This window comes from Phoca vitulina, unplaced genomic scaffold (assembly GCF_004348235.1).
Source record: "Phoca vitulina isolate PV1807 unplaced genomic scaffold, GSC_HSeal_1.0 scaffold738, whole genome shotgun sequence".
Lineage (NCBI taxonomy): Eukaryota > Metazoa > Chordata > Mammalia > Carnivora > Phocidae > Phoca > Phoca vitulina.
The window spans coordinates 2,127-14,315 of record NW_022590425.1 but is presented as its reverse complement, the minus strand read 5'-3'; the positions used below and the strand labels follow the sequence as shown (position 1 = coordinate 14,315).

The 12,189-nt window shown below is 68.3% G+C and overlaps 1 protein-coding gene across 2 annotated transcripts; it reads right to left on the bottom strand.

Moving 5' to 3' along the window:
- MAN1B1 (mannosidase alpha class 1B member 1) lies at nt 1–11,858 on the bottom strand. Of its 2 annotated transcripts, none has more exons than XM_032399683.1 (13): nt 11,625–11,858; nt 11,056–11,164; nt 10,263–10,378; nt 8,502–8,656; nt 8,104–8,213; nt 6,651–6,836; nt 5,849–5,997; nt 5,248–5,436; nt 3,378–3,568; nt 2,429–2,549; nt 1,638–1,835; nt 1,430–1,561; nt 1–664 (listed from the first exon to the last, which is right to left on the bottom strand). In XM_032399683.1, exons 1-13 carry the CDS (start codon nt 11,733–11,735, stop codon nt 452–454), a joined length of 1,980 nt encoding a protein of 659 aa, XP_032255574.1. In that variant the 5' UTR covers nt 11,736–11,858; the 3' UTR covers nt 1–451. The 2 variants fall into 2 exon arrangements, with proteins under 2 accessions (XP_032255574.1, XP_032255575.1); XM_032399684.1 differs by having other exon boundaries at nt 8,507–8,656.
- Between the last annotated feature and the right edge of the window lie 331 nt (nt 11,859–12,189).

Genomic DNA, 12,189 nt, shown 5'->3' with positions numbered 1-12,189 from the left:
TTCTAGCGGGTGGTCCAGGAGCAGGACGAACTCGCCCACCCGCCCCTCCCAGCCCCTGCAGGGCCAGGGGAGGATCCCTGAGTCCAACGTGTAAACACCACAGCCCCCACCGCCCAGGTGCCCGGATGCGCAGGGGGTCACAGGCGCCCCCCCGGACCCTCGGGTCAGGGCACGTCGCAGGCTCTGACCCCAGGCTGAGCCACATGTCGGGCTGTCCCTTCAGCTCTTGTCTCCGAACACGATGTGGGGGACCCCGCGCAGCCCCGGGAGACGACCAGGCACGAGGGACCACCACGAAGCCCGGGCACCGGCTGACGGGAAGCTGTTCGGGTATTCGGAATGTAAACATGATTCAAGATTCACAGGAAGAAGGAAGAAGCCTCCTCCAGTGGACGGGAAACCCTGAATCACAGCAGGGATGGGTCACGTCTGAGGCGCTGCCCACGGGGCGTCAGGCCCCCCTAGGCGGGCCCCAGATGGGCAGGGGGTGAGCCTCGGTGTTGAACACGTAGGCGTCCAGGCTGAGCAGGTCCGGGTCGTCGGAGAAGAGCAGATACAGGTACTTGAGCGTCTCCCCCAGAAAGAAGCTCTCCATCTTATCCCTGGGCTGGGGATTAAGGGGATCCTGGACGTTGCTGATGGAGGAGTAGCCGCCCGAGGGGACCTGTGCGAAGCCGAGACCGCGGGGTCACGGCTGCAGGCACGGCCGGCCCCCCACACCGGGCTCGGCCCTCGCGGTGCGGGCCCGGCAGCCGGACGGCCCTCCCCGAGTCTCCCTGCCTCACCGGGGCGCGCGCGGCCCAGGGCAGGGCCTGGGGGGTGACCCCAAGGGGCACCAGGGGACCGGCCCCCCTGGAGGTCAGCCACAGTTCAAGACACCCCCTCCGAGGTGCCAGCCCCCCTCAGCTGACCTGACGGAAAGCGCTGCCTCCGAAACCCGGAGGCCGCCTCCCGAAGGCTCCGAGATCACCTGAGGAGTCCAGACCCCACCGCCTCACACACCACAGGGCAGAGGTCAGGCTCTGACTCTGCCAGGGTGGGTGTGGGCCCTGGACAGGGCGTGACCTCCTCAGAGCCACGGCCCCGGCGGCAGGACGGGCGGCAGGGCCCCGAGCACGGTGGGGGCAGTGCCAGGTCATGGCGCCGTCGGGGAGCGGTGGCCCCGAGGTCATCCCGGGGTGGAGAAGGGCTGCCCCGGGCACACGGAGGATCCGGGAAGGATGTGCCCCGTGCACATGGGGCCACGGCAGGGGCCCTCCCCACAGAGCCTGGTCCCTCGAAACGCGACCGAGGGACACCCCGGCCCCCACGCGCCCCGAACTCCCGAGGCCACGGCGAGCCCGCGCACCCACCCCCCACCCCCGCGGCCCGGGGCGAGGTGGCCGGTGAGGAGCCAGGGACGCCGACCGGGCGGCGGGCAGGCGCTCACCCGCGTGTACGTGTTGAAGCTCCGCAGGATCTGCCAGCCCCAGTCCTGGTACTTGGGGTCCCCCGTGAGGCGGTACAGGTAGAACAGGCTCTCCACCGTCTCGGGCCGCAGCAGGTTGTGCCTGTCGGCCGGCTGGGACGGGGAGCACGGGCTGAGCTCAGGCGAGGCCCCCACGGCGCCCCCACACCAGAGCCCAGCCCCGGCTCACCTTGACCTGCACGTCCTTCTGGTCGCCCTGGGGGTAGAGGTTGAAGTGCACAATTTCGGGGCTCAGCCCCGTCTCCATCTGGCGGTTCATCTGGTAGCAGGTGTCCATGAGCGCCCGGGCCAGCTCCATGTGGTCAGCGGGCAGGCCGTGGTGGGCGCCCAGAGCCAGCGTCCCTGGCAGGAAGCATACCAGGTGGTCCTGAAATCAGAGCGTGTCCTCACCACCGCTGAGTCCGTGGCCGCACGGGGCGGGGGGCGGCAGCACCGGGTCCAGCGCTGTCTCGGGCCTCCCACGTCCCCAGGAGTCTACGAGCCCGAGCGGGGACGCCTCAGGGTCCACTCGGGCAAGCGACTCAACTCCAGGCCCAGCACCTGGGGCTCGACGGGAGAGGGGAGAAGCCGGTGGCGGGACACCCCCTCCCCCTCCCGGGAGAGCAGACGCTGACCCGGGCCTCCCCCCGACCCTCCGCCCGACCCCACGAACACCGACGGGGCACCGCAGTCCCGGTGGCAGGAGACCAGGGCGGAGGAGAGAGGGAGGGTCCCTGGGAGGCAGGGAGCCGGGACCCTGGGGGAGCGGCCAGGGGCCCATCGCAGACCCAGCTCCCCCTCAGCTCCCCCTGCCGTCGTGGAGACAGCGCAGGCCACGCAGCCCAGCCACACGCCCCACGGCCAGAATCGCATCGCTCCCTGCCACGTCCCGACTCACGAATCCGTCGCGGTTCAGGACACGCAGGAGGGTGCTGAGGCCTCTCGCCCCCGACACCCCACCTGGCTCGTGCACACGCTCACCATCTTGGCGCTGAAGCGGCCGTGGGCGAGCTCCCCCACGAAGGTGAGCTTCCTGGGCTCAGACCTGCGCAGCAGGTGCCTCTTGATTCCCTCGACGGCTTCGAGGTAGTCTTCCACTAACCTGGGCAGAGCGGCAGGCCCCGTCAGCTCCGGCCAGGCGGGCGCACGGACCCCCCGCCCCCGTCACCCAGGAGCGGCCGCACGGCTGAGAGCTGCCACGCACACGCTAGTGGCCGAGAGGCCTGGCCCCGTCTGGGGCGGCGCCGGGCCAGCCCGGAGGAGGAAGCTCGCGGCCGTCAGCGGCGTGGGGCACAGGGCTGTGCCTTCTGCTCCCGAGGAGGGTCGTTCCTCTCAACCGGCCCCGAGGGACCACCCAAGCCCAGCCTCCGCAGAGCCCCAGGACCCCGACGTCCCCACAGGCTCCCCAGATGTGACGCCCTTGTCCCTGCCCGCAGGGGTTGGCCCGGAGCTGCCCCCGGGGGTTCTGGGTGGCGGTCACCCCCAGGCTCGAGACTTCGGGGATTTCTGGTTCCCTCACGAGGGTGAGCTCTGTCTTCCACACCGTGGGACGCGCCGCCCCCCAGGAAAGCGCGTATTCTAAGTATCCAACGGTAAGCGCGGGAGGCCCAGCTGTTCCTGGCCGCCTTCTGCTGGGGAGCGCGTGCACACGGTGGCCTCCACAACCCCGGGAGGGGGGACCACTCAGCTGGTGAGCTGGGGGCCCCTCGGCCAGGCGCAGACCCCGGGCCCCGCCTGGCGCGGAAGGGCCATGGGGCTCAGCGACCAGCCAGGTCCCCAGCTCCTCGGCACACGGGCTGTGCTTGGAAGAAACGCATCCCCCGCGGAGGGGCCGAGCGCGGGCCCGGCACGGCTGCGGCTGCCTGACCGAGACCCGGGCACCAGCGGAGCCGCGGGGACCCCGCCCCAACGCAGCAGAAACCAGCCTCACTGGGTCTCCTTCTTTCCGCCCTGGATCCACTGCTTCAGCAGGTACTCGTAGTAGCTGTCGGCCCTGGCGCCCAACGTGAACACGCCCATGTGCGTGAAGAGGCCGCTGTGCGTGTTGATGAACATGGGCACCAGCCCGTCCTTCTTCCCCGACAGCGAGTGGACGCGCCTCGTCACCTCCTCCGCAGCCTCCTGGGGCACACGAGGGGAGAGCGGGGCTGAGCGAGGGGAGCGGGCAAGCTGCAGAGAGGGGCCGCGCTGGCTCGCCCCCACGTGACGGATCCGCTCCCCGTGGAGGAGAGGGCAGGCCGGCGTCCCGGCCCGCGGCGTCCCCCAGCCCAGCTGCCCGACAGAGGCTTCTGAGACCGGCCCAGGCCCCGCGGCGACCCAGGCCGGATCCCTCACGCGTGGCCGCCTCGAGGGGCGGGCAGATGACACGGGCCCTGATGACAGGGCCCGACTCATCCGCCGGACGGGGTGACCGTGTCTGAAAACCACAGCCCCGGCCCCCACGACCTCCTGCCCAGGTGCGGCCGGCTGCTCCCACTTGCTGGACGGAAGGCAGGCAGGGCTGCTTCCGCGCCCGGGCTCGCGGCTCATCCCCCCGCTGAGCTCCTGTGCACCCTTCAAGACCCAACCCGCCTCAGCTCATCCGAGCTCACTGCCCGGCGGGGGCGGCACCCCGCATCTGCGCTCCATGGCTCCGTGCGCATCCTGTCACCGCGCTCAGGACCCCGCGCGGGGAGCCCCTTCCTGGGCTCGACCCGACGCACACGCCCACACCCGCCTCGAGTCCTCTCTGGTCCCCGGCATCGGGCTGCGGCCGCCTGACACACGTGCTGAGCTGCTGGACCAGGGGCCAACGACGGGAAGACCACCACGCCGTCCACAGGCAGGCAGGGGCCCGCACGCACCTCACTGCCCAGGACACACGCGCGGGGCCGGCAAGGACTCGGGGAACGCCGCGCGTCATCGGTACAGAAATCAAATCCACGGCGAGGCACCCTGAAGCGCCCGACGTGACGGCCCTCTCCGAAGGCTGACCGACCGACCACGCGCCGGCCGCCGTGGAAGAGCCGGAACCCCGAGCGTGGCGGGACCCTGCTGGTGGGAGCACCCTCTCACGACCCCCACGGCACCGGCCGCGGGAACAGACGCGTGGACACGGGCCGCGGCACAGACGAATGCCGTGGGCGCCTCCCACGCGGAGGAAAACCTCACCTGCAGCGAACGAACCGGACGCGGGCGGCCCGAGCTGCACGACCCCACCACGCGGGCCGCTCGGAACGGAGAAAGCCCCCCAGCCCGCGGGCCCACACTCGCCGGGAGGGAGCGTCAGGGGCGCGGCTACTGCCGAAGGGGACGCCGTCGTGCTGGCGACAGAGCGCGCCAACGACCACAGCCGGGGAACGCGGTGCCAGGTACACGCGAGGAGCCACGATTTCACTCGAATCACGACTCCGTGCTTCTCAAAGAGGGGAACGGCTACCACGCTGTGCCGAGTCCAGACGCTCCCCCTCCAGGACCGCGGCACGGCCGAACGGGGCCGAGGACGCACCGACGAGAACGGCCAACCACGGGCGGTCGAGTGAGAAAAACCGCCGCGCGCGGCTCCCTCGTTTGCGCCCCGCCCCCCCCCCCCCCCCCCCCCCGGTGCGGCCGCCGCTGCCCCCCGAGGACACGGGCCTGCAGCAGGGCAGGGCCGGGCGGGGACTCGGCCCCCAGGCGCCGCCTCGACGCCCCGGCCTCTGTTCTCACTGAGAGAGCGGGATCTGCCGAGGAGAGACGGCCCAGGGCCGCCCCGCACGCGAGCCCGCACCCCCTGCGCCGAGCCGGCCGCGCTCCCGGCCAGCAGCCCGGCCCCTCCGTACCTGAAACTTCTTACTGCCTGTGAGGCGCGAGAGCTCCCGGAACTCCAGCTGAATGCTCGTGACCTCGGCCACCGTGCTGTCCGAGGTCCAGCGGGGCGGGTGGGCGGCCCCGGTGCCGATGTTCACGTCGGAGTAGGGGATCTTGGAGGGCGTCTGGAACGCAGGCATGAGCCGATTCCCAAAATCCTCCTGATACACAGCACAGCGAGGAATCAAGGCTCCCTGCCGCACCGCGGCCTCGCCTCCGTTCCACGGCGCCAGCCCGTCCCCCGGCTCCGTCCAGTCACGCGGACACGGGACTTTGCTGGCTTCCCGTGGCCTCGACACTCCACGGCAGCCAAACCGAGCTGGCCTCGAGGATTTCCGGGAGTTTCCCTGCAAGTCGCGGTGCCCACAGGCTGCACAACGCCCGCTCACGTGCACGCGCGGAAACCGGGCTCCACGGGACGGGAACACGGAGAACGGGGAACCGACAGGCCCCTCCCCTCCCCCCTCCCCTCCCCTCCCCGAGTCCCGGGAGCCCAGCGACAAACGCTCGCACGCTCACGCTCGGGACTGCTCTCCCCGCACGCGTGAGTCCCCCCGGCGCCGGGACACTCACGGCCTTCTTCAGGAAGAGGTCGTCCCCAGACAGGTGGTAGGCACTCAGAAGCCCGCCCAGGATGCGGATCGTGCTCTCAAACAGGTTGACGTCCACGTCTTTCTGAAAACGCAGCTTCTTAGACACCCACTTCCTGGCCTCTTCAAACTCTGTGACACGGAAGAGCGTGGGGAGGGGAGCGGGTCAGTGGTCCTAGCGCGCCCCCGTGACCTCTCGCTCGGGGGGCCCCCTGCATTCTCGTGTCGCTCTTTCTCCCGCAGGCTCCCCACGTCGTGTCCTGCGGCCAGGGAAGGAGCCCTCGCGTCCTCACGCGCACAGAGAAAAGGGAGCTGGCGTGCGCTCGAGAGCACAGGCGGCCGACGGTGCAACGCCGCGCTACAAAGGGCCGCGTGAGTGATTTAGGGGGAAAACGGACTTTATCGATGCAGAAACAACCAAAGACCCGCCATCTCCAAGCCACCCGACCTGCGAGGCGTAAGGAGGCCGTGAGGGCGAGACCCGGGGCGCTGACAGCCTACTGGATCCCGTGCCACCTCCCGCCACAGAGCCCCTTCCGGCTGCAACAGAGGATCTGGCTGGAACCGCCCCTGGACGCCGCGGCCCACGTCCGCAGCGGGTGTCCTGAGCGTCCCCCGGGCGCCCGACGTCAAGCGGCAAAGCTCCTGCCCATGCCCAGCACGTCCGCCGCCGTCACCCACGCGAAGGGAGAGCGTGACAGCGTTTGCCCCCTCCCGCTCAGTGTCCGCTCGCCCTGGAGTCACCCGAGGAGAACTTGGCCGCGTGCTACGGAACGAGCAGATACCTTTCCTCAGACCTAAAATCCACATGGTGTCCAGGGCGTCAATCAGCGTCAGGCCCAGGCCAAACCACTCGCTGAAGGACCTGGACACGGGTTTCAGCTCGTCGTGGCCCCAGGCGAACTTGCGGTATCCGGCCCACGCGTGGCGGAAGGCATCGATCACGGCCCTCTGACGCTCGTTCGGGGAAGCTGGAAGGAAGACAGCAGGTCACCGGGACCGGCCCCGGTCAGGGTTCACACGGGGCCCCTCTGCAGCCCCAAGCTGAATGGGGCACGGTGAGGGGGGGCCCTGTCCAGGGCTGTGGGGCCGCAGTCGATGGTGCCGAAGGTCGGGTCCTCACGACTGGACACGTCTGCCAAGGTGGCGAGGCCTCCGGGGCCCGCAAGGACAGCACGGTCTCTGGTCCGCCCGGCCCGGGCCCGTCCGCCTCCACCAGGGCCCGGCGGGCACGACCCCCTGGGGCTCAGGGACCACGCGAGAGGACCCGATGGCCGCACCGTGCCCTTTGGCTTCGGGACTGTCGAGCGTGCCGGCTGCTGCCGACCCGGACGGGAGCGCCTCATCTTCCAGGCGTCCCCGCCGCACCTCCTCACCCCGGGCGTTTTCAAAGAGGAAATAACGTGGAGCAGACGCACCCGAGGCCCCGTGCAGCCCTTCCGGGGTGCCCTCGTGACCGACGCGGGGCAGAGGTCTCTGCTCTCCACACCTGGGAGGACGGGGCACGAGTTACAGGGTCACCGCGCAGACAGAACCGTGCGCGTCCGGGGCTGCACCGCACGTGTTCTCTCGGGGTCGTCTGAGGCCCACCCGTGTGGATACCCGCGGCTCTGACACGTGTCCTCCAAGCCGCACGATCACTCTGTCTCCCCCACGTGCCCGGGGCCGCGCGTCCCAGCTCCGGGCTCCCTCGTCCCCCTCCCTTCGGAGGCAACAGCAGCTGGGACCAGAGGGCCACAGCCCGGGCCCCGAGTCGGGTGAGCTTGCGCGAGCCCCGCTCCACCAGGCACGTGGCCTTGGCCGTGACAGGCCTAACCTCAGTTCTCCGATCTGTGGAATGGGGATACAACTGGTGGGTGACCTCAGAGGGCACCGCGAGATCCGAAGCAGACAGGCTGCATGGGGCTTACAGAGCACCCATGCCCAGAAGGCCCTCCAGTACGGGTGCCACCACGTGAGACCCCGCAGACCTGCCGGGAGACCCCGTCCGGCCTGGGTGCCGGTGCACAGGGGTCGGCTGTGTCCCCACATTCCCCAGGCGCCCCGCCCCCCACGCCCCGTGGCACAGACCCAGGCGGGGAAACTGAGAAACGAGCATCCTGCCCACACGGGCGGCCCGTGGCTGCAGCGACGGGCCACCAAGGAGCCCGGTGTCACCTCCAAGGCTCTCTGGGCGTCCGTACACCCTCTCCGTCAGAACGTCCAGGTGAGGCCCGACAGGGTGCAGGGGGGCCTTACCTGCTTGGTTCTGAATCCTGGGGGCCTGCGAGGAAGGCTTGGGGGGGGCCTCTGCCTTTCTCGAAGGAAGTTCGGTGCCGGGCTGCGGCTCAATCACCGCTCCCCTCCAGCTTCGGGGAGAGAAGGAAGAGCAATCAGCCAGCTTGAGGGCGGAGATGCAAACGCCCCAAGGTCCCCCCCACCCGGCGGGCCTCCCTGCCGCCCTCCACTCCAGGCAGGACAAGCAGGAGAAGGCAGGGCCCGCTCCCACCAGGGTCCCGCTCTGGATCCTGCCTGCTTTGAAAGCAAGATGTACTTTAGACGTTGTGCTCATTCTCCTCCTTTTTGGTTTTCAGAAACGTCAGATACGCGGGCCTCAACGTTTCTGCACGTCCAGCCTCCACTGACGCTCCTTGTACCTCACCACTGTTCTCTGTGTGTTTTCTTCCTGACGAGCGTCGCCCACCGCCTCGTCCCTCCGCTGGGTGTCGTCCTGCCTCCGGTCCTCGGAGTCTTTACCGGGGGCTCGAATCTGCAGGTTGGGTGGTCGCCGTCGGAAATGCCTTTTAGGCTTCTAGATAAAAATAAAAGTCACCCGCGAAAACACTTCAATTGCCTGTGGGCTGCTCTTCCTTTTCCCCTGAGACGCTCCCCCTATCAGACCCAACCCCGCAGACTGTGTGAACTGGCTAGCAGCACACCGCCCCAGAGGAAATTCCTTTCGTGTTTCATCACAACACGCAGATTTGGCCAGAAGATCCTGACTCGCCATCTCCTGGCCCCGGCCGACCGGGATGGAGACTGTTCCAACGGGCTGGCGTGGCCCTGGATGGCGGGTTAAACTCCTGGTCCGGGATGCTTCCAGGCTGTCACCGACCCTAAAGGTAGCAAGAGAGGTTCAGGACACGTCCCCGTGGATGGAGCCGGAGAGAACACTGTTGCGGGCCTGGGCCCTGGGTTCCTGCACTTCATCCTCGAACGCTGTGGCGAGGGACGGGCGCCGGGTCCAGGGACAGAGGGTAGGGGTCCGGGAGCAGCCAGTCCTCAACAGAGGGAGGGCGGGGGGAGGGCCTCCTCCAGAGGACAGGAAGGAGGCCCCCTTGGGAATCGGAAAAAACCTCTGCTTCTCAGTAGCCACAGAACCTGGGAAGATGTTCTCGTCGTAAAGACACCAGTGACGGCGAGCTGGGACCCCCGTGGCCAGGAGAACGGGGTCTGGCCGAAACAAAGCACCGAGGGGAGACCGTGCTGGAGTCCGAGCAAGAGAGAAAGTGCAAGTGGCCTCCACAGGGGGCTTCCAGTCCAGAGGCCTGGACCAGGGGAGACGTGCATATTGACCCCTTAGCGCCCAGGCCCCTGCTGGACACCAGAGACTGGATCACGGACCTCCCGAAACACCTCTGGAAACGTTTCAACGGGGAAACATGCCTGGCTGGCTCTGCTTTCCTTACATTTACGGGAGAGTCCGTGTGCAAAGGAGTGGCCAAAAGAAGGAAAAGAGACGCCTGTTGGCTCTACGAGAGAGAAGACCCGCTTTTTCACCCACAGCCCCTGAATGAGACAGTCTGGAGAGTGGCCTCCTGCTGCTCGCCAGGGCAGCCCCGTAGGGCCCGGCCTGGACCGATCCCGGCCCCCTGCCCCGTCCAGACCCGCTGAAGCTTCGACTCCCTGAGCAAGCCCAGCCCCCCTTCCCTTGGGCACTTTCATTCAACTCAAGCCGGGCTCTCCCGACTCTACCCAGAACCAAACGGATTCTCAGCCTCAGGCTGCAATTCAGTGTCCCACCCTCACAGAGGCTTCCCTGAGAAGCCGGCGGACCGGCTCTTATCCCTCCCGGCAGCCACCGCTCTTTTCCTCGCAGGATGTCCGCCACGGCCCACCGGCCTGCTCCCGCCAGCCCGCAGCTCCTCGAGACAGGGGTCGGGTCTGTTTTGCTCACCAGCTAACCCAGGATCTGGCACGCTAGCAGGTGTTCAAGGAGAACGAAGGAAAGAGTATTCCTCTTTCCTGCCCCAAGTGTCATCCTACCGGCCCAGCACAAGGAGCGTGCGAGGCTCCAGCATCACACAGATGGTGAGACAAAGAATTCTTCCCCGTCTGCTTGAAACACCACACACTGTTTTGAAACGCCCGCGTGTCGGACCCGGGCGACGACCCCACGTGTAGTTGATCCAAAGTACCTGAGGTAAAACCCCTGGGAAGTTTTCTGGATTAGCATCTGCTTTCTGAGGAGCTGGCAACACGGGCGGATCCGCAGGTCGCACCTTCCGCTCTTCTGCTGACCGGCCGTTCACAGCTAAACAAGAGAATGGGTTTGATCCCCAACAGGCCACACAGCCTGGAGGAGACTCAAAGCCTGTCACGGAGCACGTCCAGGCAGGCGTGATTCCTTATGAAAGGACACCAGTGACCAGAGAAGCTCACTGAGATGAATCCAAGGACGGCCAGAGGGAATCAAACCTTTTTCAAAGCCCTTGGCAGTTCTGATCCTTAACCCTAACCCACACCCCGCAAATACGTGGCCTTAACCTCTTCCCTTCCAGGGACTACGAAGGGTTGCAAGCGGGCCACTGGCTTGAGCCCCCTGCAGCGGCTCCTCAGCCTTCCTGCTGAGCGCCAGCCAGGACCCTAACGGAGAAATTCACCAGGATTCTCTACATGCTCGCCAGAACTCTGCCCGGGCCTTTCCACACACACGGGAACACGTGTGAGGAAGTTCACGGCGCGTGTCTGGACCGAGCTTGCGACCTCAGGACCTCCACTTCTCTGCGAGGCAGAGGGGATGGAGATGCCGGGACTGAACAGCAGACGCTAAGGAAGCAGTCCCACAAGGGGAAACTCACAACCGTGTCGTGGCCCCGTGGATAAAATCGCTCTACCCGCTGACCTTGCAGGTGGACTGCGAGACCCTCCTGCCGGGTCGGCCCTCAGTGACACACACAGATCACGTTAAGGCACACGTGTAGCTGATACCTCTCCACTGGTCAGCCACGCCGATGTAGGACACGAGTCCACAGAGCATCAGAAACGTGAGCAAGAAGAGGATCACGTTCCGCTGTAATCTCGACAGCTGCTTCCATTTCTGGGGGGGGGGGCGGAGAATGAGGCTTTTGACTGAAAGCGACACAACTGGGAACCTCTCGAGCCGCTGCCAGTTCAGAAAGGACAGCCAGGAACTCCCCAGGCCCGGTTTCGGCACCGGGGGAGGTGCCCTCTCGCCAGGGACCGGCGAGCCGCCGCACGGGCAGCGCAGAGATGCCCGCAGCCCGCGCGCGCCGGCTCCCATCGCCGGCGGGACCTCGCTCCTGCCCAGACGTGGGGCGCGGACGCCCCGCAGCCCGAGACCGCTGGGAACACTGCAGAGCGGGCACAGGCTGGGCTCCGGCCTCGCCGCCCCGACGGACAGCTCTCAGCGCGGGGAGCCGCGCGCCGCCCCCACCCCGCGGAGCTCGGGCCCCAAAGACCGCTGCAGGCCGGCTCCATCGCCCCTGGGCCCGGGACCCCGGACCCCGCGACCCCGGGACCCCGGGCTGGACCCTCACCCTCCAGCACGAGCGCCGCCGCCAGCTTTTGCTGCCGTCGTAGCTCCGGCCGAGGCTCAGCGTCACCGAGATGAAGTCCCGATGCGGCGCCGGCGGCGGCGTCGGATACATGACAGCGGCGGAGGCGGCCCGGGCGGCCCCGCCCACTGGCGGCGTCAGGAGGCCGGGCTCTGAGAGGGGCCGGGGCCTTCGCTGGTCCGACACCCGCGGGCAGCCATCGCAGCGCCGTCAACACCCCGCCCATCGCGTGCGCGGCCAATGCGCCTGCGCCGCGCCTTCCTAACCCCCACTGCGCCTGCGCCCGCCCTCGCGGTCCCTGCGCGCGTGTTTACGACCCACTGCGCCGGCGCACGGCCGCACCGTGACCTCACGCCCTCAGCGCTTGCCCGCCCGCGCCTGCGCACAGGTGTCCCGCCGGCGCGCAGCCGTGGCCTGGGCTCGGCGGGGTCTCCCGGGGACCGGCCGGCGCTCCGCGCCCCCTGGGCGCCCCGGGGCTCAATTCCCCGGCCCGGCGGAGTCCCCGGCCCAGGCAGCAGGCGGAGTCGGGGCAGGCAGGGCGGCGGCC